Source organism: Rhineura floridana, chromosome 22 (assembly GCF_030035675.1).
Source record: "Rhineura floridana isolate rRhiFlo1 chromosome 22, rRhiFlo1.hap2, whole genome shotgun sequence".
NCBI lineage: Eukaryota > Metazoa > Chordata > Lepidosauria > Squamata > Rhineuridae > Rhineura > Rhineura floridana.
Window position 1 is genome coordinate 10,713,210 of NC_084501.1, and position 23,417 is coordinate 10,736,626.

The 23,417-nt window shown below is 48.0% G+C and overlaps 1 protein-coding gene across 4 annotated transcripts in view; it reads left to right on the forward strand.

Annotated features, from left to right (window-relative positions):
* The first annotated feature begins 1,879 nt into the window (after nucleotides 1–1,879).
* Nucleotides 1,880–23,417, forward strand: part of ARHGEF11 (Rho guanine nucleotide exchange factor 11) — a 64,264-nt gene continuing 42,726 nt past the window's right edge. For 2 of the 4 annotated variants that reach the window (XM_061605621.1, XM_061605619.1), the window contains exons 1-2: nucleotides 1,881–3,768; nucleotides 23,146–23,178. In XM_061605621.1, coding sequence (XP_061461605.1) covers nucleotides 3,734–3,768; nucleotides 23,146–23,178 — 68 coding nt within the window. In that variant the 5' untranslated portion in view covers nucleotides 1,881–3,733. Of the gene's footprint in view, nucleotides 3,769–23,145; nucleotides 23,179–23,417 lie in introns of all 4 variants that reach the window. The other 2 variants (XM_061605618.1, XM_061605620.1) reach the window with 2 other exon arrangements.

The following is a 23,417-nucleotide window of genomic DNA, read 5'->3' on the forward strand; positions in this document are numbered from 1 at the left end:
ATCCACAAGGAAACAAATAATGACAATAGAAATGGGAGGGGAAAGAATGGGGAGGCTGTGGTGGGAAAATATCCTGGGCCAGCCCTGCCCTCAGGCTGTCTCTGAGGGGGTTTGGGGTAACCACCACCATCATGATGAAGGTAATGGCGGGGGGATGCACCTCTTTGCTCTTATTTATATTTTTATTTTTATTTATAGTAATCTTGGAGGGAAAAGTGGGTGACCCTATGAAAATAATGAGGAAGCTTTGTGGGGAGGTTGGTCAACCTTCCTCTCCCACCATCTGCCAAATTAAGTTACCTCAACGACATGTTGTTGGGGTGGGTGGGGGTCAACTAATTATTTTCTTATGTTACTCTTATGGTGATGCTGGCAGCCTGAAGTCTGGACTTTGGCTAAAATAATTAATAAACATCAATAATACAACAGCCAGGCGCAGGGAAGGGAACTGTGAGGGGATTAATGAGTAATTTCTAAATAGAAAGCTCCTTTCTCCATCTCAGGTGGTGGCTCATGGTGTGTTGTGGGAGAGGCACTCTGTGTATGCTCAGGGGGCAGGACAGCCTCCTTTGCGATTCCCTCACAGGACCAGAGAGATGAGCCCCAATTTTGGAAAGAGATCCCCAAGCTGAGCCCCTGAAGGTCCAGACTGGGTAAAGTCAGCAAGCGGAAGAGGCCCTGACTTTGCCATTTTCAGTAAATAGTGGGAATAAGGATATTTCATCTCACATCTATCCCCACCCCTCTATGCTCTCCTCACTGTCAAATGTTAAACTGTAATCTCTTGAAGGTAGGGAACCTTTTTTTTTTATACTCATGTAGTTCTGCCGAAGGGCTCTGCCCAAGTTGTTGATGATGCTTTAAAAATAACGCAGTCACAAGTCTGAGGAGATATTGTAATAATAGTAATAATAATAGTAATAATAATGTTTGTTTATGGATGCTTTACAAAATAACTGCCGCATAAAGACTGAGGAGATGTAATAATGATAATAATGTTAATAATATAATATTTATGGATGCTTTACAAAAGCACAAAGACTCTGAGGCGATATCCTTGTAATAATAATTATTATTGTTTACGGATGCTTTACAAAATTATACAAGCACTAAGACTGAGGAGATATCCTTGTAATAATACTCTGTCAAGCATCCTTCTGCATGTAAGAACAAATAAATAATAGCATCAGGCTGTAGTCCTATCCTGACTTACCTAGGAATAAGCCCCACTGAACTCAATGGGACTTACCTCTGAGTAGACATGGTTAGGGTTGCACTGCTAATTTTCTATGCATTTTCTAGGTGTATGCATGTATGAATAAAAACAGACGACAGCATTAATTATGGTGATGGGGACATCCCTCCTCCTCTTCCCACCTGCTGCAGGGAGATAATAATTGTTATTAATAAATTAATTCACGATTGCTTCATGGAATGCTTTGCAAACTAAGGCAAAGCACTCTGAGGAAATGCCTGCGATGCTCTGTCAACCACCCTTCTGCCTGTATGTATGAGTGAATAAGTAGGAGTACTGATGATGATGAAGATGACGATGGGGCAATCCCCTCCTGATGCAGAGGGGACCCTCCTGCTGGAAAGAGGTGTTGTGTATATTCATCATCACCATCACCACTCCTCCTCCCACTCCCAGGAATGCTTTACAAAACAAGACAAAGCACCCGAGGCTCTGTCATGCGCCCTTCTGCATGCTTGCATCAATAAATAGTATTAATGAGAAAGTTGTTGATGATGATGACTGGGTCGCCCTCCTGCTCCCCCCTCTCCCCTGCTGCAGAGGGATCCTCCTGCAGGAAAGAAGGGAGGGGAGGGATTAGAGCTGGGGAGGGGGAGAGGGGAGGGCCGAGCCGAGCCAGGCTTTTGCCAGCCTTCTCCTGTAGCACCCTTGCGCTGGAGCAGAAGCAGCAGCAGGAGGAAAAGGAGGAGGCAAGGAGAAAAAGAAAGGGAGCGAAGGAGAGGTTTTGGTTTTGCTCTTGCTGCTGCTGCTGCTGTCTTGCCATTGCCTTTCCTTTCTGCACCCTTCCTTCTCTCCCCTCCTCTCTCCCCTCCCTCCCTCTCTCTCCCCTCCCTGTTTCCCTCTCTGTTTCCCTCCCTCTTGTTTAGGGCAGGGGAGGGACGAAGGGAGGGAAGCTGCCAGGGCTGGCTCCAGAGAGGAAGGAGGTTGGGGAAGCTGGGCTGGGAAAGACTGGGGACGGAGGTCTGCCAGTAGGCCTCGCGTTCCCTGGGAAAGCCTTACTCTTGCTGCTACTGCTGCTGCTGGAGGAGGAGGAGGAGAAGGAGAGGGCAGAGGAGGAGGAAGAAAGCGCAGCCAAATCCTCGGGAGGCAGGAGAGCTCGCAAAAGGGGTGGGGTGGGGGGCTTGAAGGCAAATGCAAAAAAGCCACCCTCCAGGGGTAGGAAAAAGCGGAGGCGCTGCAGCAGGAGCGGCGGTTTTTCTGCCAAGGGCTAAGATGCAGGTTGGAGGGTCTGCAGGGGGGGGTTGCCTGCCTCCTCCAGGGCTGATGTGTCTGTCCTTCCTCTTGCTCTGCAAGGATCCAGAAGACTGAGGAGGGGAAGAAGACGGAGGAGAGGGAGAGGAGGAGGAGGAGAAGAAGAAGAAGGAGCTCTTCCGCCTGCCTGCCTCTTCCATGGAGAGTCTCTTTCCTCATTCATTTCAGAAGCTGCATTTCAGGAACTCCAGAGGGATACTTTTCCCCTTCCAAGGAAAGCTGGGCGAGAGGTAGAGAAGAAGAGGAGGAGGAAACAACTTTGGAGGACATTTTTCTTTCTTTTTTGCAAGAAGTGTTCTGCACAACAAGGATTCAAAAGCTTCCCCCTTCCCCCCCCTCCCGTGGGACTGCTTCCAACACCCTTTTCTGCCTCTACCCCCAGCCACATTTTGTATTTTTAAGAATATTTAATTTATTTCCCACACACACACGCGACAAGCATTGTGTTATGGGACATGTATGTGTCCCCTCTCCCCCTTATTCGTTCTGTGTTTATTTTGTTTTTGTTTTTCACCCCCACAAGAAATAATGCAGAACCCCCACCCCTTTCATTTAAATGATTGAACTGGATGTTGCCACTGTAATTTTTTTTTTTTTAAGAGGGGGAGGTAAATTTTAATTTATTTATTAATGATTCCGAGGAGGGAGGAAAACGAACTGCAGGAAGAAGAAAAGTGACTTTTGAGAGGATAAGTTGGTTACATTTTTCTCTTTCTCTTTTTTATTACTTAAAAAAAGAAAAGGCCACACAGAAAAGGCCAGATATTTTACTTAGTCTGTTGTCTTTTTCTGACCCTGCCAACAGAAGAACAGCTGGTAAAACTGGATTATGAGGATGTTTTGAAGTTAAGACTTTAATATTTGGATGGAAATCTCTGTCTTCCAGTTGGCTCTTCCAATAGTGTTTGTAACCTTGAAAAGGCTTTTTTTCCCCCCCTGAGAGTGGGTGAATTAATTTAAAAAGGAGAGTTTAGAAGAAGACAAAACTCATGTCCTGCAAAGGGCTGGGGGACGATGTGTGGATATAAGCACAGAATGGACTGGCAGAACTCTGGCTCTTGACTGGTCTTGCCTTCCTTTCTCTCTTTCTGGGAAAAGGGCTTCTTGCCGGAGGATTTGCTGCTAAAATTATATTTGCAAAAACAAACAGACAAGAAGGCCCCTCCAACAGCGCGTAGCCAAAGACCCAGGGCAACCACCCTGGAGAGCTGGATTTGACAACAAGCCATGAACATGAGGCCGCCTCAGACTGCACTGGACAGGTAGACTGTGGTGGTGGGTTTCTGGTGGTGTTTTGGTTTTGTCTCTTTGAATTGCCTTTTGTTGGGGTTGAGCTTATGTGGCCAGTGGTCAATTTATGAATGGGTGAGCGTAAGCTTGTGCGGGGGAAGAATTGATGGGCCGAGCCCAGATTGCTGGTGGGTTGGCCTTTGCTCAAGACGCTGGTAATGGTCATGCGACTTGGCTGGGCTGGGGAATGCCCTGCAGTTTGATCTGTCTGTCTGTCTCTCTATTGCAAATTATTTTGGGGTCAATCCTGCTTTTTTTTAATTAAGCAACTGAACTTTAGTCAAGTTGTCATTTTCCCCCTTCCAGTTTCCTTGGTTTGTTTGGTCTGTGGAGACTGCAGTGGACTCTTGCAAGGCCGGCAGTTTTCAAAATTAGTGCCAGGGGAATTCTGGGAGGCAGATCAATCATGGAGGACAAGGACAGCCTGCCCACTGCTATGGATGAACCCCTGTACCTGGGTATTTCTTCAGATATAATGTTGGATTATAACTCCCATCAGCCCCAGCCAGCACGGCCAGCAGTCAGGGATGATGGGAATTGTAGTCCCAACAACATCTTGGGGGCACCATGTTGGCTACCCCTGTGGTATAATCCGGGACCACAGTCAAGCATTGGGTGCATTCTAGGGCACCCTGTTGATTCACCTGATTCATGCTTTGACCATAGTGTTATCTGTAGAGCATCCCCCAGAATCCTTTGCGACACACAAGGATTCCCTGGCAGGTGGGTCAGGGTAGAAAATATCCAGTCTGAAGGGAGAGAGTCTGGAAGCCACTGGCCTTCCATACCTCCTCTTGAGTCATCCTTTGTACAGTGATGCTTCTTCTGCAGGGCCCGTTTTGGGATGCTCTTCATGGGCAATGATGTGCCCAGGGGTGACCTCACATATGCGCAGGGGAAATTGCAACAAGCAGCAGTGCGTTGCCGGTAGTGTGGACTCATGGCCAACTGAGTTCCATTAGTAGTAGCCAGAACTTACTCTGGCAAAAGCGAATTAGGCAAATTCATGAAGGACAGGTCCATCAACGGCTGCTGGTCACGATGGCCATGTTGAACATCCGTTCATAGGTAGTCTGCCTCCGAATCCCATTTGCTGGGGACGAAAATTGGCGAGCGCTGTTAGCTTTTGCACCCTGCTTGTGGGCTTTCTGGAAGGCATCTGATTGGCCACTGTGGCAAAGCAAGTCACTGGACGTAGATGGAGCTCTGGCCTGAAGAAGTGGGCTCCTCTTAGAGCCACTCTGTCACCTGTGGCAGGTTAACCACCGGGCCCAACTCAAGGTGATTGTACTGGTGTAGAGCCCTGTATGAGCTGGGATGCAACACCTACCAGCCTGTGTTTTCAGGTCTGTAGGGCAGGCCTTGCTTATGGTGCCATGGGTGGGCAAGGCCTGTGGTATGGGGCAGGGCCTTCTCTGTGGAGGTTTGGTGGTTCCCCTTGTCAACATTCAGGTGTCATCTTAAAACGTATTTATTTCACCAGGCTTTTGGTAGCTAGTATGCCAAAAATAAATCTGTAAATCATTTTAACTGTTATTTTATTATAGTTGTATTGTGTTTTAGGATTGTTCTTAGCTGCCCTAGACTCTGGGAGGGGGAAGGTCAGCATGTAAGAACAATAAATAAATAACCCCCTCCCCATTTTCAAAAGTGCCACCCCAAACATATTACTGATAGTAAAATGAGTGTTACTGTTACTGTAATTCTGAAGCATCTAAGATTGCCTGAAGCTCCTCTGAGGATCACTGGTGGTAGCATCACTGCCACATTTCTGGTCCAACTTTTATAACTGTTTGCCTGTGTCAATGTTGGAGGAAGCTGACTGGGCTGGTGGGCCAGATCCTTGCCTTCCCTCCCCCCATCAGGGGCCAGATTTGACAGGTGGTTGGGGCTGCCCACCTGTCACTCACCTGATGTCACAGTGGCATACAACTGATCCAGCTGCATCTCTTACCTGCCATCACCTATAACATCAGGGGTAGTTTGGGGAAAATTAGGACCTGTGCCATGCCAGATTTGGCCCACTGGCCGGAGGCTCCCCACTCCTAGCCTGTAGCAATGTAGCACCTTCAGGTGAGAAGGCAGGGACATTTTTGGAAAGAGGGTGAGGACGTTTTGGGGCCTTCCCTTTCCCTTTCCCTCCTCTTCCACACCTGCTTGATGTTGGCATGCATTGGCAAATGGGTGGTAGAAGTGTTTGCAGATCCATAACTTTTATTTCAAGTATTCTGCACCCTGCCTTTCTGTGTCCTTTTACGGCAGTGAGTCATTTAAAAAAGACCTCGTTAAATGACATCATTGTCATAGAGGCAGCAGCCAAGGGGATGGCATGGTGAACCTGGAAGGCAACAAATTGTTTGCTGTCCCAGATACCCTCTGAAATACCTGCCTTGTTTGAATTCCGCTAATGACGGGTCTGCTTTGGGAAGGGCTTGCTTTCATTTAAATAAATAAATAAATAAATTTTATTTGTCAGCCGCCTATCTGTCCGGGTTAGGGACACTCTAGGTGACGAACAACAAGAATAAAAGCAATACATACAGATCAACATAATCAAATTTTAAGCTAAAAAACCATTCATTAATTCAATTATAACATAAGTTAATCTGTCCCAATCTTGTAGGCCTGCCTGAACAGCCAGGTCTTCAAGGCTCGGCGATAGCTGGACAAGGAGGGAGCATGTCTGAGATCAAAAGGGAGGGAGTTCCAGAGGGTGGGGGCCACAACAGAGAAGGCCCTCTCTCTGGTCCGTACCAGCCTGGCTGTTCTCACCGGTGGGACCGAGAGAAGGTCTTGCGAGGCTGGTCTCGTCAGGCGGCACAATCGGTGATTCTGGAGGCGTTCCTTCAGATAGACTGGGCCGAAACCGTATAGGGTTTTAAAGGTCAACACCAACACCTTGAATTGGGCCCGGTAGACAACTGGTAGCCAGTGAAGATCTAATAATACTGGGGTGATATGATCCCAGCGACGGCTATGCGTAATCAAGCGTGCCGCCGCGTTCTGTACCAGCTGTAATTTCCGGACCGTTTTCAAGTGTAACCCCACGTAGAGCGCATTGCAGTAGTCTAAGCGAGAGGAGACCAGGGCATGTATCACCTGAGGGAGCAGGTGAACAGGAAGATAGGGACGCAGTCTCCGTATCAGATGTAATTGATACCAAGCTGCCTGGCTCACTGCTGTAATCTGAGCCTCCATGGACAGCTGGGAGTCAAGTATGACCCCAAGACTCCGGACCTGGTCCTTCAGGGGTAAACTTACCCCATCAAGCATCAGGTCAGTAATTCCTAACCTCCTTTTATCTCCCACAAGTAATACCTCAGTCTTGTCGGGGTTCAGCTTCAGCCTATTCTCTCCCATCCATCCACTTACGGATTCTAGGCACTTGGGCATGGTGTTCACAGCCAACTCCGGTGAGGACTTAAAGGAGAGATAGAGCTGAGTGTCATCTGCGTACTGATGGCACTGCAACCCAAAACTCCTGATGATTGCTCCCAGCGGTTTCACATAGATGTTGAATAGCATGGGAGAGAGGATAGAACCCTGTGGCACTGCACAATGAAGAGGCCAAGGGTCTGAAATCTCATCTCCCAATGCCACCCGTTGCTGCCTATCCGAGAGATAGGAACGGAACCACTGCAAGACAGTGCCTCCTATTCCTAATCCCTCTAGGCGGTTTAAAAGGATACCGTGGTCAATGGTATCGAAAGCCGCTGAGAGGTCCAGGAGGACAAGGAACGTGTATTCACCCCTATCCAATGCCCTCCGCATATCATCTACCAGAGCGACCAAGGCTGTTTCCGTACCATGACCAGTCCTAAAACCCGATTGGTATGGATCTAAATAATCCGTTTCCTCCAAGTGTGTCTGTAATTGCGCAGCCACCACCCTCTCAATCACCTTGCCCAAGAATGGTAAATTTGTATAATAGATCATTTTATGTTTTTTTTAAGGGCTGTATATACTGCTTTTCACAGCATAACAAATCAGTATACAACATAATTTCACAATATCATAAAACTGCAGTAAAACAAACAACAGAAAATTAAAATGACTGCAGATTGTACGTAACACATCTGTACATAAATCTCAAACCGACGCCACACAGCAGCCCTCGGTCCCTTGGCAGGCAGGTGAGGCCAGAACATGCTCTGTATTCTGTGGCCAGTGTGTGGGGCTAGCTAGATCTCGCCTTTGCCATGATGTTCTTCCTGGGAGGCAATGCGAGGCACATCTTCCCTGTGGCCCTTGCAGCCCTGGCTGATGGCAGAGGCCCCATTGTGAGTTTCCTCTCAGCTCCAATAGCTAATCCAACGGTTATCTGACCTTTCTGAGGCCTGCTCCAAAGGAGTGATAATCCCAATTATATATTCAGACAGCATTTACAGACCTATTGTGTTCGTATGTGTGTGGAGAAAGCCATAGCTCAGTGGTAGAGCATCTGCTTTGCATGTGGAAAGTCCCAAGTTCCACCCCTGGTGGCATCTCCAAGGAGGACTGGGAATGCCCCCCATCAGAAAATCCTGGAGAGCCCCTGGGCATACTGAGCTAGATGGACCAGTGGTTCCACCTGGTATAAGGCAGCTTCCTGTATTCCTTGAAAGGGCCACAGCTTGGTGGTAGAGCTTCTGCCTTGCATGCAGAAGGTCCCATGTTCCTCCCCTGGCATCTCCAGGTGGGACTGTCTGCCTGAGACCCTGGAGAGCTACACCCTGGCAATGTGTAGACAACGCTGAGCTAGAGGGACCCCCAAGGGTCTAACTGGGCAGAAAGCAACTTCTTCTCTTCCTATTTAAATTAGCCCATTGTTCAAAAACATGAGGACCAGAATCTTAATTTGTTTTTAGAGAAAAGGCTGTAGCTCAGTATTGGAGCAAATTGCTTTGCATGCAAAGCATCTTGGGTTCAGTCTCTGGTGTCCCTAAGTGAAGCTGGGAAAGACCCCTCTCTTGAACCCCTGGAGAGCCTCTGCCTATCAGTGTAGGTAGTATTGAGCTGGGTGGATCAAGGGTCTGACTCTGATACAAAGCAGCTTCCAATGTACCTCTCTCTCTGTGTGGGACCACCTGTTTATTTCTGTATGACCCTCCTTACCCCTGGCCAAATTCCTTGCTGAATTTCTGAGGGTGGAAAGAGTTCCTCCTGGAGTTTGTTTGGCGTCCCCAAGAGATTTTGTTGCCTAAGCAGGCTGGCTTAACAAGCCTTCCCTCATTTGGTGCCCGCCAGATGTTGTTGGATTCCACTTCCCATCAGCCCCAGGCAGCACAGCTGTCACAGAATCATAGAGTTGGAAGGGGCCTATAAGGCCATTGAGGCCAACCCCCTGCTGCATGCCGGAATCCAAATTAAAGCATACCTGAGAGGTAGCTGTCTAGCTGCCTCTTGAATGCCTCCAGCGTTGGAGAGCTCACCACCTCCCTAGGTAATTGGTTCCATTGTCGTATGGCTCTAACAGTTGGGAAGTTTTTCCTGATGTTCAGTCAAAATCTGGCTTCCTGCGACGTGAGTCCATTATTCCGTGTCCTGCACTCTGGGATGATCGAGAAGAGCTCCTGGCCCTCTTCTGTGTGGCAACCTTTCAAGGACTTGAAGAATGCTATCATATCTCCCCTCAATCTTCTCTTCTAAAGGTTAAACATGCCCAGTTCTTTCAGTCTCTCCTCATAGGGCTTTGTTTCCAGTTTCCTGATGATCCTCGTTGCCCTCCTCTGAACCCGTTCCAGTTTGTCTGCATCCTTCTTAAAGTGCGATGTCCAGAAATGGACACAATACTCAAGATATGGTCTAACCAGTGCCGAATAGAAGGGAACAAATACTTCACGCGATTTACAAACTATACTTCTGTTAATGCAGCCTAAAATAGCATTTGCCTTTTTTTGCAGCCACATTGCACTGTTGGCTCATATTCAGCTTGCGATCAACAACAATCCCAAGATCCTTCTCGCATGTAATATTGCTGAGCCAAATATCCCCCATCTTATAACTGTGCATTTGGTTTCTTTTTCCTAGGTGTAGAACTTCACATTTATCCCTGTTAAATTTCATTCTGTTTTCAGCCCAATGCTCCACCCTATCAAGATCCCTTTGAATTTTGTTTCTGTCTTCCAAGGTATTAGCTAGGGCCGTGGTCCTTAGCACCAGCATCCTACAACCGAGCCGGCTGGGGCTGATGTGAAGTGGAATCCAACAACATCTGGAGGGCACCAGGCCTGGGAAGGATGCTACATGGGGTAATCAGGAGCTCTCTTACCAGGGCAGACAGTGTGTCCAGCCGGCCAGCCCTTGGCCATCTGCCGTTCTTGGTGGTGGCCTCACATTTGGGAGTTCGATCCTGTGTGATATCAGGCAAGCCGCATTCCTAAAAAGGGGGCTTCGGAAGGCTCCGTGTGGGTTGAGCTTAAACTGGGCTGCAGAAATGGTGGTGCTGTTTTCAGAGGGTTTTGTTTCCTTTATGCCAGGCTGACAGCTGTTGTTCCAAGCAGGGGACATTCCAGTCCTACCTGGAAATGCCGTTGGGAACCGAACCTGGGGCCTCCTGCACACAGAGCAAGGACTGCTGCCGCTGGACTGTGATCCTTTCCCTTGAGCATGAGGGGCTGGGAACCTGGCTTCAGCCTTGTGCAGGAGTGCAAAGGTTCACATGGACCACTTCGCAGTAGCTCCTCTCCCTTGGCAGGATGGAGAAGGTGGGCTGCTCAGTAGCTTAATAGTCTGCTGGTGGTGACAGCAGCTTGCCTCTGAATGTGGGTGCAGCGTGAGCCACCAGATGTACAGGCTCCTGCGGAAGAGGGGCGACTGGCCCTGTTGGCCATCAGATGTTGGAGGAATCCAAGTTCCACTAGCCTCACCCAGCACAGCCAATGGTCAGGGTTTGTTTGTTTATTTAATTTGTTAGTCAGTGTTCTTCACAAAAGGAAACCCAAAGTGACTTACAGTCAATAAATTAGCTGGATAAATTCCTGTAAGAATTAATTTCTATTTGGAAGGAGGTGGAAAAGCTACCTCAACTGGAAGTTCAGGACAGTATTATTTTTTAAGCCAGTGCTAGTCAGACACAAAGCAATGAGAAATGTACATTGATAGTTTTGGTGTTGCAGAAATTCTCTGGTAAGGAAAAGAACACAGAACATGAATATATGTCTGGTACAATTACAGAGCTGAAGTGATTATGGTAATGTTATTATTATTAACTGAATTTACACCCCATCCTTCCTCCTGAGGAGCCCAGGTTAAGAAGTGGGGGGAGGGGAGAAATTTGGTTCAGTTCACATTTAAAGGCGAATGTATCTAATTCACACTTTCTGAAACAATATGGAAACTGAAACACAGCCATCCTTCAAAAGTCACACTTCTCCAAATTTTGCAGTGCTGTGTTCCAGTCAAATAATGTGTACAGAAATGTATATATTAGGGGAAAGTGTGCATAAATACATACATTACTGAAAATAACAGATGCATTATGTTATGGGGAATCCCTTGCAAAATTGTGCCTTGATTTAGGGGATCCTCAAGGAATTTGGGTTCTCCAGAAACACAGCTTGCTTTGTTTTTATGTTTCTTGTTGAATTAATGAATGAATTGTTTTATTACGGACACAGACCAGATATTAAAAAGGAAACAGCAAGAAAGATTGTTTTTGAATAGAAGTTTTTAATTCCAAATGGAAGTGGTGAAAAAAATGGCACTGCAGGTTATGTCAGGCTCAAGGGTGGGGATGGGAGGGAGAGGTGAGCTGAAGCCTCCCTGCAGGGTCAGTGGTGGAGAGTTCCACCTTCACTGTCCTCAGCAGGTGCCCGTCTCCCTTTCATGGTACCTCATGAACCCCCTTACTCAGCTCTCCTTCCTGTGCCCCAAATCTAAATCCTTTTAAAACCAGGATTTTGGAAGACGAGCAGATAGGACTGGACAAGCGATGGGTAGCCTCTGCTGATGTCGGGGTTTCCTGAGCCCACATTTATGTCTCTTGCTCTCTTTTTATTTCTTGCAAAAATATGTAAGATTTGTTGGTTTATATTTACAAAAAATATAAATTGCTAAAATAGCTTGCTAACACACACACACACCTGTGCAATGAATCTGCAGTCAGTGCAGGTCTTTGGGCACAGGTGTAATATTGTTCCGGTCAGCAATCAGGCTGCAGCGTTCTATACTATTCTTTACTTTGATGCTTGACACCTGAGTTGCATATTTTTAGGCCCAACCATGTTCTTTTGATGGTTACTTGTTTTTAACAGATTTTAATCTTGTATTTTATCTGCCCTGGGACCTTTTGTTGAGGGGTGGATAAGAAAACCAATTAATCATCATCGTCATCATCAATAATAAATAATAGTTACAATGAATGATATCAATGGAAAATCTTATGTGAACTAGTATCCACATTATACGAAGTAGGGATCTGTCTGTCTAGAAAGATAGATAGATATCATGTTTTAAAGATGTCTTTAATGTTTTATCACTTCTTGTTTGCCACCCTGGGCTCCTGTGATTTCAATGAGACTTACTCCTAGCTAAGTGCTTGTAGAATTGTGACCTGAGCGCTCTGTACAGTTGCACAACCTGATGTATCTAATCAATTTAAGAGGGGAAAGCAAAATCCCAAGTCTTAGCAAACTCTTCTTATAAGGTTGCTGGGCTAGGTTTATGCCAAAAATTGTTTCTGTGCTTCAGGGATGGGGGAACATCTGTGGGCCCCCAGATGCTGCTGGGCTGCAAATCCCAACGGCCAGCCATGCCCAACTTTCAGGGCTGACAGGATTTGGAGGGCACTAGGTTTTGCCACCAAAAATTGGTGCAAGGAAAGTGGCGTGTCAGTGCCTCGAAGCACTTAATCCAGGATCAGCCCACCTGCCACCCTCCAGATGTTGCTGGACTTCCAACTCTCATCTGCCCCAGATGGTGTGATGGATGGTCAGGGATGATGATGATGCTAGCTGGGAGTCCAGGTTGCAGAAGGCCAATATAAAACATCAGTGTGGGTAAGCATACGTTGTGTGACTCATCAGGAGCTTGTACCAGCCCTGATTTTGAGTGGCCAGAACTAGCCATTCACTGCCAAAAGTGGACCAAAGGACCTTTTTAAGGAGTCTGACGGACGTCAGCCGTCCCTGAGCTAAATTCTGCACTCTCTGTCGCGGAGGAACTGTGTCCCTGTGTAGGAGGAGGAGGAGCAGAAACAATCTGCTGTGCCTTTCTGCTGCTTCAGAAAGCTGCAGTGACTTGGCATGGAGTTTGGGAGGCTCTCTGATTTAGGAGTGGCAAGATTCCTTCCAAATGTGTGGCGATGGGCCCTTAATCTGCCAGTGGGATGATGATGATGGAAGAGGGGAGGAAGGCCCCCTCTTGCCTTTCTTTCTCCAGTTCGTCACAGATGATTGACAGCAAACAATTAGCCCGGTGTGCACTCTGCCCTTGCGCAAGTTAAATCTCCCCAGGTGGCAGGAGCAGAGTTGGCCCACATCCGTCTGCCCCACACAGGGAGTCAGATGAACTGTCTGGGCGAGGGGCAGCTGCCCTGAAGGGGGCGGGCTTTATCTCTCTGGATGTCAAGCAGAGTGGACCCTGAGGTCGGCTGGCCAGTTTGTGCCCTGGCAGACCTGGCTGCCTCAAGGCGGCAGCTTCTGTTTCACAGTTACTGACTAAGGCCTCAAGTGGCAATATTTCCCTCTCTGCCCCAGATTGTTGCCTCCCGGTGCCCTCTGGAGAAGCCCTGCCACAGCCTCGGTTGGGATAGTGCAGGGCCGTATTTCCTTCCTGTGGAGGGCCGTATTTCCTTCTGGGCAACTTTCAGGGAAGGGGAAACATGCCAGTGGTGGGCGGGGCCAGAGGCAAAAGTGGGAGGAGCAATGAAATTGCATTTTGCCGCTGCATAGTAGGCCTAGTACTTGGCCTGGCTTCTCTTAGAGCTACAGCGCAATAGTCTGCAGGGTTGCACTTGCCCACACCCCACCTTCCCCTCCCGGGACTGCTGCCACAGCCCTTCCCACCCCTGTGCTGAGCCTAAATATGTGTTGATCGCAGAGTGTTCTTCCCATGACTGATTCTAACTCTGACTGCCGTAGTTCTCCCCTTGCCTCTCCTGTGCAAGATAGTAGAAGCTGAGGGAGGGCTCAGTGGCAGAGCACCTGCTTTGCATGCAGAAGGTGCCAAGTTCAATCCCTACTGGCAGCATCTCCAGGAAAGGCTGGGAAAGGTTCCTGTTTGAAGCCCTGGAGAGCTGCTGCCAGTCACTGTTGACAATACTGGGCTAGATGGACCAAACTGACTCGGTATAAGGTGGCTTCTTAGGCTCCTAGTTAAATCAGCCTCTCTTTTTTCAGGACTAGGAGGGCTGGAGTCTTGGTATTCATTTTAGGGAAGGGCCGTGGCTCAATGCAGGTGATCCCAGGTTCAGTCTGCAGCGGCATCTCCAGATAGGGGAAAAGTTTCAAACTCCGTCTGAGACTCTGGGGAGCTGCGTTCAGTCACTGAGCTGGGTGGATCAAGAATCTCAACTCCGGATAAGGCAGAAGCTGCATATGTTCCCTGAACCAGCGTCTGCATAATGTGGCCAGTTTTACAGTCAGTAATCTTTACAGTCCGGCGTTCTCAAAACTTCTTAACCGAAAGCAGCCAGTTTTGGCTGAATTTGTTTACAAGATTAGAATATTAGATGCTCAGAGGTGTGTGTGTGTGTATTAAATCCCTATTAATAGCTTCAGAAGGCTCTCCTCCCACTTGGAAGATTGACAGGCTGGCCTATTTTTGCTGGTGAGGCAGCCCCCACTTAGTCAGCCAGCCAGCCAGCGCCTGCTCTTTCTTTGGATGAGGAGTGAGGGGCCTTGTGGTGAGCTGGGAGATTAGGCTCGCTCACCACTTGCAAAGCGCTCGCTCGCTCTGTGCTGAGTTGACCCACTTTGAGGACTTGATCCTCTTCTCACTCCCCCCCCATGCTCCCCACTCTTAATCTTCTAATTGCAGCATTTTGTTCCACTCTGGCTTCTGAGATGGCAGCATTTTTCTAAGCCTTCTCTAATATATATACATACATGTTCCTTTTAATGTCAGATCTTCCATCAGGTGCTATCGGCAGCTGTGCCCTGCTTTCCTCGGGCTGTGAATGCACCATATATTGAAAGCACACCTCCTCCCCCCCAAAAAAAAGAATCATGGAGGCTGTCGTTTGTGAAGGGTGCTGGAAATTGTAGTTCCGTAAGGTGTAAACCACAGTTCCCAGGATTCTTTTGGGGGGGGGGGGATGAGCTTTAAAAAAGAATTACCACAGTTATCAAAATCTGGAGTGACCAAAGGAACCTTAACTGATTCAATGTGCCATTTGCAATTTCACTGTAATGCCTGCATGTACTTAGAAAATCTTTTAAACACAGCGTGCTTTAAAAGCTGGGGGGGTTTTCTGTCTCTCCTCCCCTCCTCTCTCTCTGCCCCTTGGAGACAGCTCTCTGTCTGTTCATCTCTCTGTCTCTCTATTTCCACCACCTACAATGTCGTATTGAAAGGAAATGCAGGGAAACTGGGGACTGCAGTGCGTGCGTGTGTGCAGGCAGGCAGGCTTGAGGAAGATGTCCATGTGGTTCCATTATTGAGGCTCTTTTAATCTGCTGTTATCCTTGCTCCCTCCAGGGTAGCTAATTTCCAGTTGAAGTCAGCCTTACTAGTATTCCAGCCGGTTGTTACAAGAACTCTGTAACTAAGAAATAGTGCCTGGATGTGTTTTTTTCCTCCTCCCAATTGTTTTTCCTTTTCTGTCATGTATTTTTAGCTTGTAAGCCTGAGAGGCAGGGAACTGCCTCCCTACTGACAGGCAGAAGGTCCCAGGTTCAATCCCTGGCAACATCTCCAGGTGGGACTGGGAGCGATCCCTGAGTCTGAAGCCCTGGAGTGCTGCCAGTCAGTGTAGAAAAAACTGGAACTAGACATACCAAGGGCCTGACTCTGTTTAAGGCCGCTTCCTACGTTCCTGTAGTCAGGGATGGTGGTGGGAGTCGAGCAACATCTGGAAGAGGCCGCAGTGAACCCCTGACGGGTGCTCTGGTCCATTTAGCTGTCCTGGCTAATGGTGTTCGATAGACCTCCTCCAAGAACTTGTCTGATTCTTTTTGGAAGACATCTGACCACCACCGCATCTTGTGGCAATGGGTTCCGCAAATTAATTCTGTGTTTGCTTCAAGAAGAACTCTCTCTTTTTTGCCCTTCCTCCCAAACAACTCCATGGGGTGACCCGGAGCGCCCATGAGTGTTTGAGGGTGGGGGGAATGATTTTACATCCTCATGTGCCTTCAGTTCCAGTGTGCCACGATCAGTGCCGTGGGCTGAGGGCTTGTGGGCTCTCAGAAGGAGGTGGCAGCTCTGGTAGCTAATCTTGCTGGCTGGAAAGTTGATGGAAGTTGCAGCTGGTCGCACCCACTGTGCTCCCTGGCTTGGTAAAGGCAGATTTAAAATAAAATAAAGAAAACTGGGGCAGTGTGTGTGTGGAGGTGGTCCAAAGGGAATGCTGATCTGATGGAATGAGGAGGGTGTAATTACCTTCCTTTGCCTCCTTCCATGCCTGTAATTGTGGTTTTAGAGAAACATTCCGTCGTGCAAATCTGCTTGCTGAAGCAGAGTGCTGAGCTCCACTTTCTGTCGCAGGGGAAGGAGAGAGAGAGAGAGAGAGAGAGAGATGCTTTGGAACACCCCCTTTTACTGTTTGTTGAGTTTTTTGTTTTGCTTTTTTGGGTGCTGGGGAGGGATGGGGGGAAATTCCCATACCCTGCTAATTTCTTATTTTTTTTGACATGAAGTGTTTCCTTCGAAGACTTGCTGTTGCTGGTGGTGGTGATTGTGTGTGCTGATCTAGCATTTGCCAAAGTTGCCCGGTTGCCTTCCCATCATGTGTTTTTTCCAAATTACCTCCCATTTGTGCTCATTTACATGCCATAATTTTTAGGGGGTGGGGTAGAGGCACATGGAAGCCTCAGACTTATCCAGACGGTATTTATACTGGAGCTATTTCTCAACTGGAGATCTTTCTCTCTCGCTTTGTCTCTCCAGATGGCAATTATTTCCTTGTGAAATCAGGAAATAACGCCCATCTTTATCTCCATTTCTAAGTAGGCGATGGGGAGGGTGCTTGGTGGGGGGGCCTCCAGGTTATGAGCAAGGGTGCTTTCCCCTCTTCCTTCACCCCCCAAAGGGCACACAACAAGCTGGGGTGAGGCCCACTTAGAAAAATCAGGAATTGCTGGCCTCCAGGCTCAAACCACAAATGGCTGGAAGACTTACTCTTTAGCCTCCACAGCCTTTTGCTAAAATTCTCCCACTTTTCTGAAGGGCTCTTGTGCCCAGATCTCTGAGCCAGCCCAGGCTGGCAGCTCCTTGACTCTTTTAGCAAGGGAGGGTTCCCTTCTTGTGCCGCGAGTGTTGGCACTGCCTTTGCTACCGCAGACCAGACGTACCCAACCTGGTGCTCTCCAGATGTTCTCAGGGTCTAGGGTAGCCTTTCCTAACTAGTGGACCACCAGATGTTGTTGGACCACAACTCCCGTCAGCCTCAGCCAGCATTGCCAATGGTCAGGAAAGATGGGAGCTGTGGTCCAACAACATCTGGTGGCCCACTAGTTGGGAAAGGCTGGTCTAGGGACAGCCGAGGGGAGTGTAGTTGGGCTGCTTGCCACCTACAAAGCCCAGCTGGACCTAACACAGTACCTCTCTTGACTCAGACATAGCTGGCCCCTGTGTCTAGCCTCTGAGACCTTTTTCTGCATGCCCCACATGAGGGAGATTTGGAGGGTGGCAATAAGGGAGAGGACTTTTGTGATTCCCCCCCCCCCGTCTGTGGAATGCTCTTCCTAGCAAGGTCTGCCTGGCTCTGAGTATGACATCTATTTGGCACCAGGCTGAGACCTGCTGCCTCTCCCAAGCATTTGAGAGAATTTGGCAAGTTTGCTATCTTGTGCTATGACACTTATATTATTTTTGGTGGGTATTGTTGTTGTGTTGCAAACTGCTGACTATTATATTAATTTTAATATGGTATGTGTGTGTGTCTGGGAGGAAGGGTGGGATATAATTCTAATTAATTAATTAAACTCCGAGAGCGTCTGTATGAGATGACAAATAAGTTCATTGAATAGTATATAAAGCCTGTAACAATTTGGGACCAGTTTAGTTGTGGGAGCATCTTACTCCATGTGTGCCCACTTGAGCACTTCAATCTGCAGAACTGACCCTGTTATAAATGTAAATGTACTGCCTTCAAGTCCATTCCGACTTATGGCGACCCTATGAATAGGGTTTTCATGAGGCTGAGAGGCAGTGACTGGCCCAAGGTTACCCAGTGAGCTTCATGGCTGTGTGGGGATTCGAACCCTGGTCTCCCAGGTCACTACGCCACACTGGCTTTCACAACCCTGTTATAGGTGCCACATAATATTCATTCTGCACTTGTAAGAAATGGTCCTTTTAGTGTGGCAGCACCTACTCATTGGAATTCCCTGCCTTTTGACATCAGACAGACACCTTTGCCGTATTCTTTCAGTGCCTGTTTAAATCATTTCTGTTTAGGCAAGCCTATCCAGACACATAGATGCAGGTGTATTTTAATTTCTTTTCGTCTGTTGCTGTTTTAATTGTTTTTAAAATAAATGTTTTTAATTATTTGTGTTTAACTGTTTGTATTGATGATTTTAATGTTTTTTGTAAACTGTTTAGGGGTTCCTTACAGTCAAGTGGTATAGACACTTTGTTAAGTATATAAATAATAGCCCCAAACGTCTGGAGGGCCCCAGGTTGGCAGAGGCTGCTGTGGACCCTGCAGCATGAAGCTTTCGGCTATTCAGTTGCACCAAGCCTGTATAACTTTCATTCGCCTCTCCCTTCCCTCCAGATTATCCGGGGTGTTGGGTTTGTGTGATCTGGTGTGGTTCAGCACTATCACCCCTGAGCCAGACCAGCGGTCTTCTGCGTTTTGGCTGGTGGCCAATGGGAACATACAAGCAATCTTTAAGAATTAGCACCTCAGTTTGTTTCCTCTCCCTCCCCCCCCCCCGCCCCCAGCTGCTGCCATCCCTTTTTCTTTGTGTGTGGTTTTTTGTTTGGAAACTCTGCTGGCCAAGGACTGCGAGAGCACTCTCCCTTCCTGCGCTTTGCAGCAGTGGATGTTCAGAAGCATACTGCCTCACCACTGATAGCCTTCTCATCCTCCCTGTATTTGTTTAATCCTCCATTAGAGCCATCCAGGGTGTTGGCCATTGCTCCCTCTTGTGGGAGCAAATTCCATAGTTTAACTTTGCATGCAGTGAAGAAGTACTTCCTTATGCTGAAGATCTTTTTGATTTCTTTGATCTGAAGACTGGGGGCTGGCCACAAGGGAGAGCCCCTTTTTGGCTGCGGGCTGCTCTCTCTAGAGTGGCCTGATTGGCACCTGCATAAGTATTCCTTTCTGTTCTCCCAGGCCTTTTAATGCTATCTTAACATCATTTTAATATTAGTCTCTGCCAAATTGATGGCGAGTAGCTGTTTTTTTAAAAAAATACTGCATTTATTTCCCATCTTGTTCTCCAGAGAGCTCCAGGTGATGTATGTGGTTGTCCCTGCTCCTCATTTTATCCTCACAGCAACACTGTGAGGTAGGTTAGGCTGAGAGACATTGCCTGGCCTAGGATCACCCAGTGAGGGCTGAGTGGGATTTGATTTGAACGCTGCTCTCACAGGTGCTAGGTATGTTAGCTCTTCTTACATTATTAAAATTATTTGCCTGGGTGCAATCGTAGCCTGCCTTCACCATCCAATCCCAGAATGATGTACATACAGTTCAGTACAACAAGTAAACCATGTAATGCATAAACATTATTACACCATAATTTAAAACCGAGTTAACAGTAGTCAGAAACAGCACTGCAGTGGGGAGGCAATATCCAGTTCTTATGCCCCCCCCCCCAAAAAAAAGGTCTGTGCAAAAAGTTTCGTCTTGACCCAATGTCAAAATGTATGCAATGTTGGGACCAGGTGCAGCTCTGAGGGGAGAGCATTCTACAGTGGGGGGCCGCTGTAGAATAGGCCCCCTCAGGCACCCCTGCCACACAAACTTCATGTGGCAGTGGAACCACCAGAAGAGCCTCCCCTGCAGATCTCAACACCTGGGTAGGGCTGTATGGCAGGAGGCGCTTTAGATATTTGGGTCTCAAGTGGGTCAGGGCTGTGATATGTCCAAGTAAGCACCATGAATTGGACTCACAAGCACACAGGCTGATCTTTAACAATTGCTGTCATATGAGCTTGACCAGTGGCATCCATCACCTTCCTGGCCAGTGCATTCTGCATCAGTTGCAGCCTCTGAACAGCCTTCAAGGAGAGTCCTATGTAGAGCAGATTGCAGTGGCTCAGTCTGGAGGTTACCACATCATGGATCACTGCGGCCAGGCTCTCTCTGCCTCTGTTAGTTTTATGCTAGGTTTGGTGGATGGTGTGGCCCAGATACTTTCCAGATGTTTTTGGACCTTTGCTTCCAACAGCCCCAGCCAGCATTGGAGTTGCAGGCAAGGCAGGGTCAGGGGGCTGGGTCTGCCTGCTCTTCCCAGCTACGTGCCTCTACTTTGGTGTCTTTTCTCTGCAATGCAGGAGGCGGCAAAGGAAGCTGGGCTCCTTTGCAGCAATTCATGCCTGATCTTCTTGCAGAGGGCTGCCCAGTGGACAGAAGCAGCATTTTTTTTAAAAAAAAAAACCTCTGTGTTGGAGAAAAAGCTTTATACTGTAGACATGTTGGTTATTTCAGCGCTGGGAAAACAGCTGTGAATCTTGATGGTGTAAGAGCCTAACGATATGTTCAGTTAATTATGTGGCTCACGGCAACGTTGGTGGACGTAGAAAATTTAATTCTAGGTGGGGCATGCGTGTGTGTGTGTGGGGGGGGCAGTTTCCATCAGAGCCGTGTTGTGTTGGTAGGGGAGAGCTAACTCTTCCCCCCTCAGTCGTAATCCTGACAATAAGCGCCCCCCAACCCACCGGCCTTGCAAATACCTTTTCATTATTTGCTTCTTTGTTCATTTGTTTGTTTAACTTGTACCCTGCCCTTCCTCCCAAAGGAGCCCAAGGTGGCAAACATCAACATGTTACAATCTAAAATGAAGTAAAAACATATTTAAAAACAATTGAAAACCTTTAGATCAGTTGTTCCTAACGTTTTTACACTTTACAATTGCCGAGGCTCTTGGCAATCCACTCAATGCTTTCTCTGCCCGTTTTAGCAATTGTAATGCCCTTTGCCAGGTGATGTATCAGCTTTAACTATATCTTTATTGCTGCTTTTATTTCTTTTATTGAATTTTATTGTGTTCCAGTGTGACTTCCAAACAATGCAGATTGTAAGGTGCGGAATCAGCACCTTACCTGAATCAGGCTTGTTCACCGACTGTCGTTTCGGAACCCCTGACCTGGAACGTCTAAAAACGTTTTTAAAAATAGTGATAGTGGGGGGATTGAAGGCTCCTGTTGGCACTTTTTATCTAGCACTAATTGTATGATATGGCAGTTTTAATCAGGGAGGGAAGAAAATGTGCCCCTGGCACCTAGAATTAATTTTTTTAAAACTCCCTGACATTGTATGTTGCTTTGTTGTTGTTGTGATGTGCCTTCAAGTCGATTATGACTTATGGCAGCCCTATGAATCAGCAACCTCCAAGAGCATCTGCCATGAACCACTCTGTCCAGATCTTGTAAGTTCAGGTCTGTAGCTTCCTTTATGGAATCAATCCATCTCTTCTTTGGCCTTCCTCTTTTTCTGCTCCCTGCTGTTTTCCCCCAGCATTATTAGCATAATGTTTAGTTAAGCCCGAAATTAACCAGAACAGCTGTGTATTTAAAAATTATGCATATTTTATAGTGTTCAGTGTCCAGTGGAGACCCTTAGAGTCATGACATTCTCCCTCCTCCAGCTTTCCTTTTTCTTGACATTTTTAAAACGTAAGCTTCTAGCTCTCTTGGGGTAGAGATGGCTTAAGGTTGCTTGTTTTCCTTTTCTTCATGGCCTCAGCGTGCGTGAAAGCCTCTGTGTGCTGACTTCCCTTATGCCAACAGCCATGCTTGGCACATGGGTGTCCAGCGTTTGCTGTGCCTTGCAATCCTGTTGGCTGCTTCGCATCTTTCAGCACGTGAAGGGAGGCTTAAGAAGGGAGTTTCAAGAAACCATATTTAGGGTTAAATGCATGGGAGGGTGTACGCCTGTGTGCCAAGGGTGGGGGCATTGTTTGGGAATTCAGTGTATTGGGTGATGCTGCACAACAGCCTCTGCCAAGCAGGTTGGCCTCTGGAGGTTTGGGGCTACAACTCTGTCAGCCAAAGCCGGCTTGGCCCTCTAATGCTGGGGCTGATGCCTGGAGGGCACGGCTTCTCCCTGTATAGAGCACCTGGGCTTTTCTCCTCTGTTGTCTGGAATGATGGGTCCAGAGTAAGAGGCAGTGCCAGGGCCTGCTTGCTTGCTTGCTTGTTTGTTATTTGATTTACATCCCGCCTCTCCTGCAGCAGGAGCCCAAGGGAGCGGTGTGTGTGTGTATCTCACACGCTATACTGTGCTTCCTTCTCGGGCCACCTTCCCTTCTTGGTTAGGAGTTGAAGAATTGGGCTTATTAGCTTGGCTGGGATTCCCTCCTGGCCGGAATGGGAAATTGAAATGCCTGTGTGTGTACGTGTGTGCACACATTCCGCAAAGGACAAGGAATCCACATATGCTCAGAGGCATTTTGTCTGCCAGTCTGTTTTTATAAAGGAGACATTGCCCTTAGAGCACAGAGTTGGGGAATCTCAGGCCCATGAGCCATATGTGGCCCTCCCAACATCTCTATCTGGCCCTCCAGACTCTTCCCCAGGCCACAGTCCTCTCCCAGGCCCTGAGGAGTTTTCTGCCCGGCTGGGACATGTCCTGAAACTCTGATGATGCTTCTCACTTGTCTCTCAGTGGCGAGTAAGTAAGAGAGGGGGTGGAAGGTAAGAGAGGGGTGTAGGTAAAACCTAGCCCGCTCCAGAAAGGGTGACACGGATATTCGTTGCTCCTACTACTTTTGCCTCTGCCCCCCCATCACTGGCATGCGGCCCCCAGGAGGTTGCCCAAAAGGGAAATGTGGCCCTCAGGCTGGAAAGGGTTCTCCGCTCTGTGCCTTAGAGAAAAGGAAGCCAGCCTTTGCTCTGGCGTCCCAGAAGCTGTTTCGTTCGTCGTCATTGTTGTCGTGGATCCAGTCTGCCTTTTCACGTACACCTCTCCTGTCTCCCTCTCCCTCTCTCTCTGTTTCTCTTCTTGCTCTCTCCTCTGGCCTTGCACGCATGGTCTCTGCCTCTCCTGCCTTTGGTGTCAATTTCTGTCTTCTCCTTCTGTACAACAGACCAGCCAGTAAAAAGCACCCTCACCTGCCCAGGTAAGATGAGACCGGCCGGGATGCAGGGATGGGGAACCTGTGTGGCCCTCACAATGCTGTTGCTGGACTCCACCTCCCAGCAGCCAGCCTGGCCAATGGTCAGGGATGACGACGTTGATGAAGGTGGTGGGAGCTGTTGCCGACCCACTGCTCTGTGGCATGGGGCTCCTGTGTGGCAGCTGTGGATGTTGTCATTTAAAAAATACCATCTCTGTGTGTGGCCTGATGTTTTTGGCTCT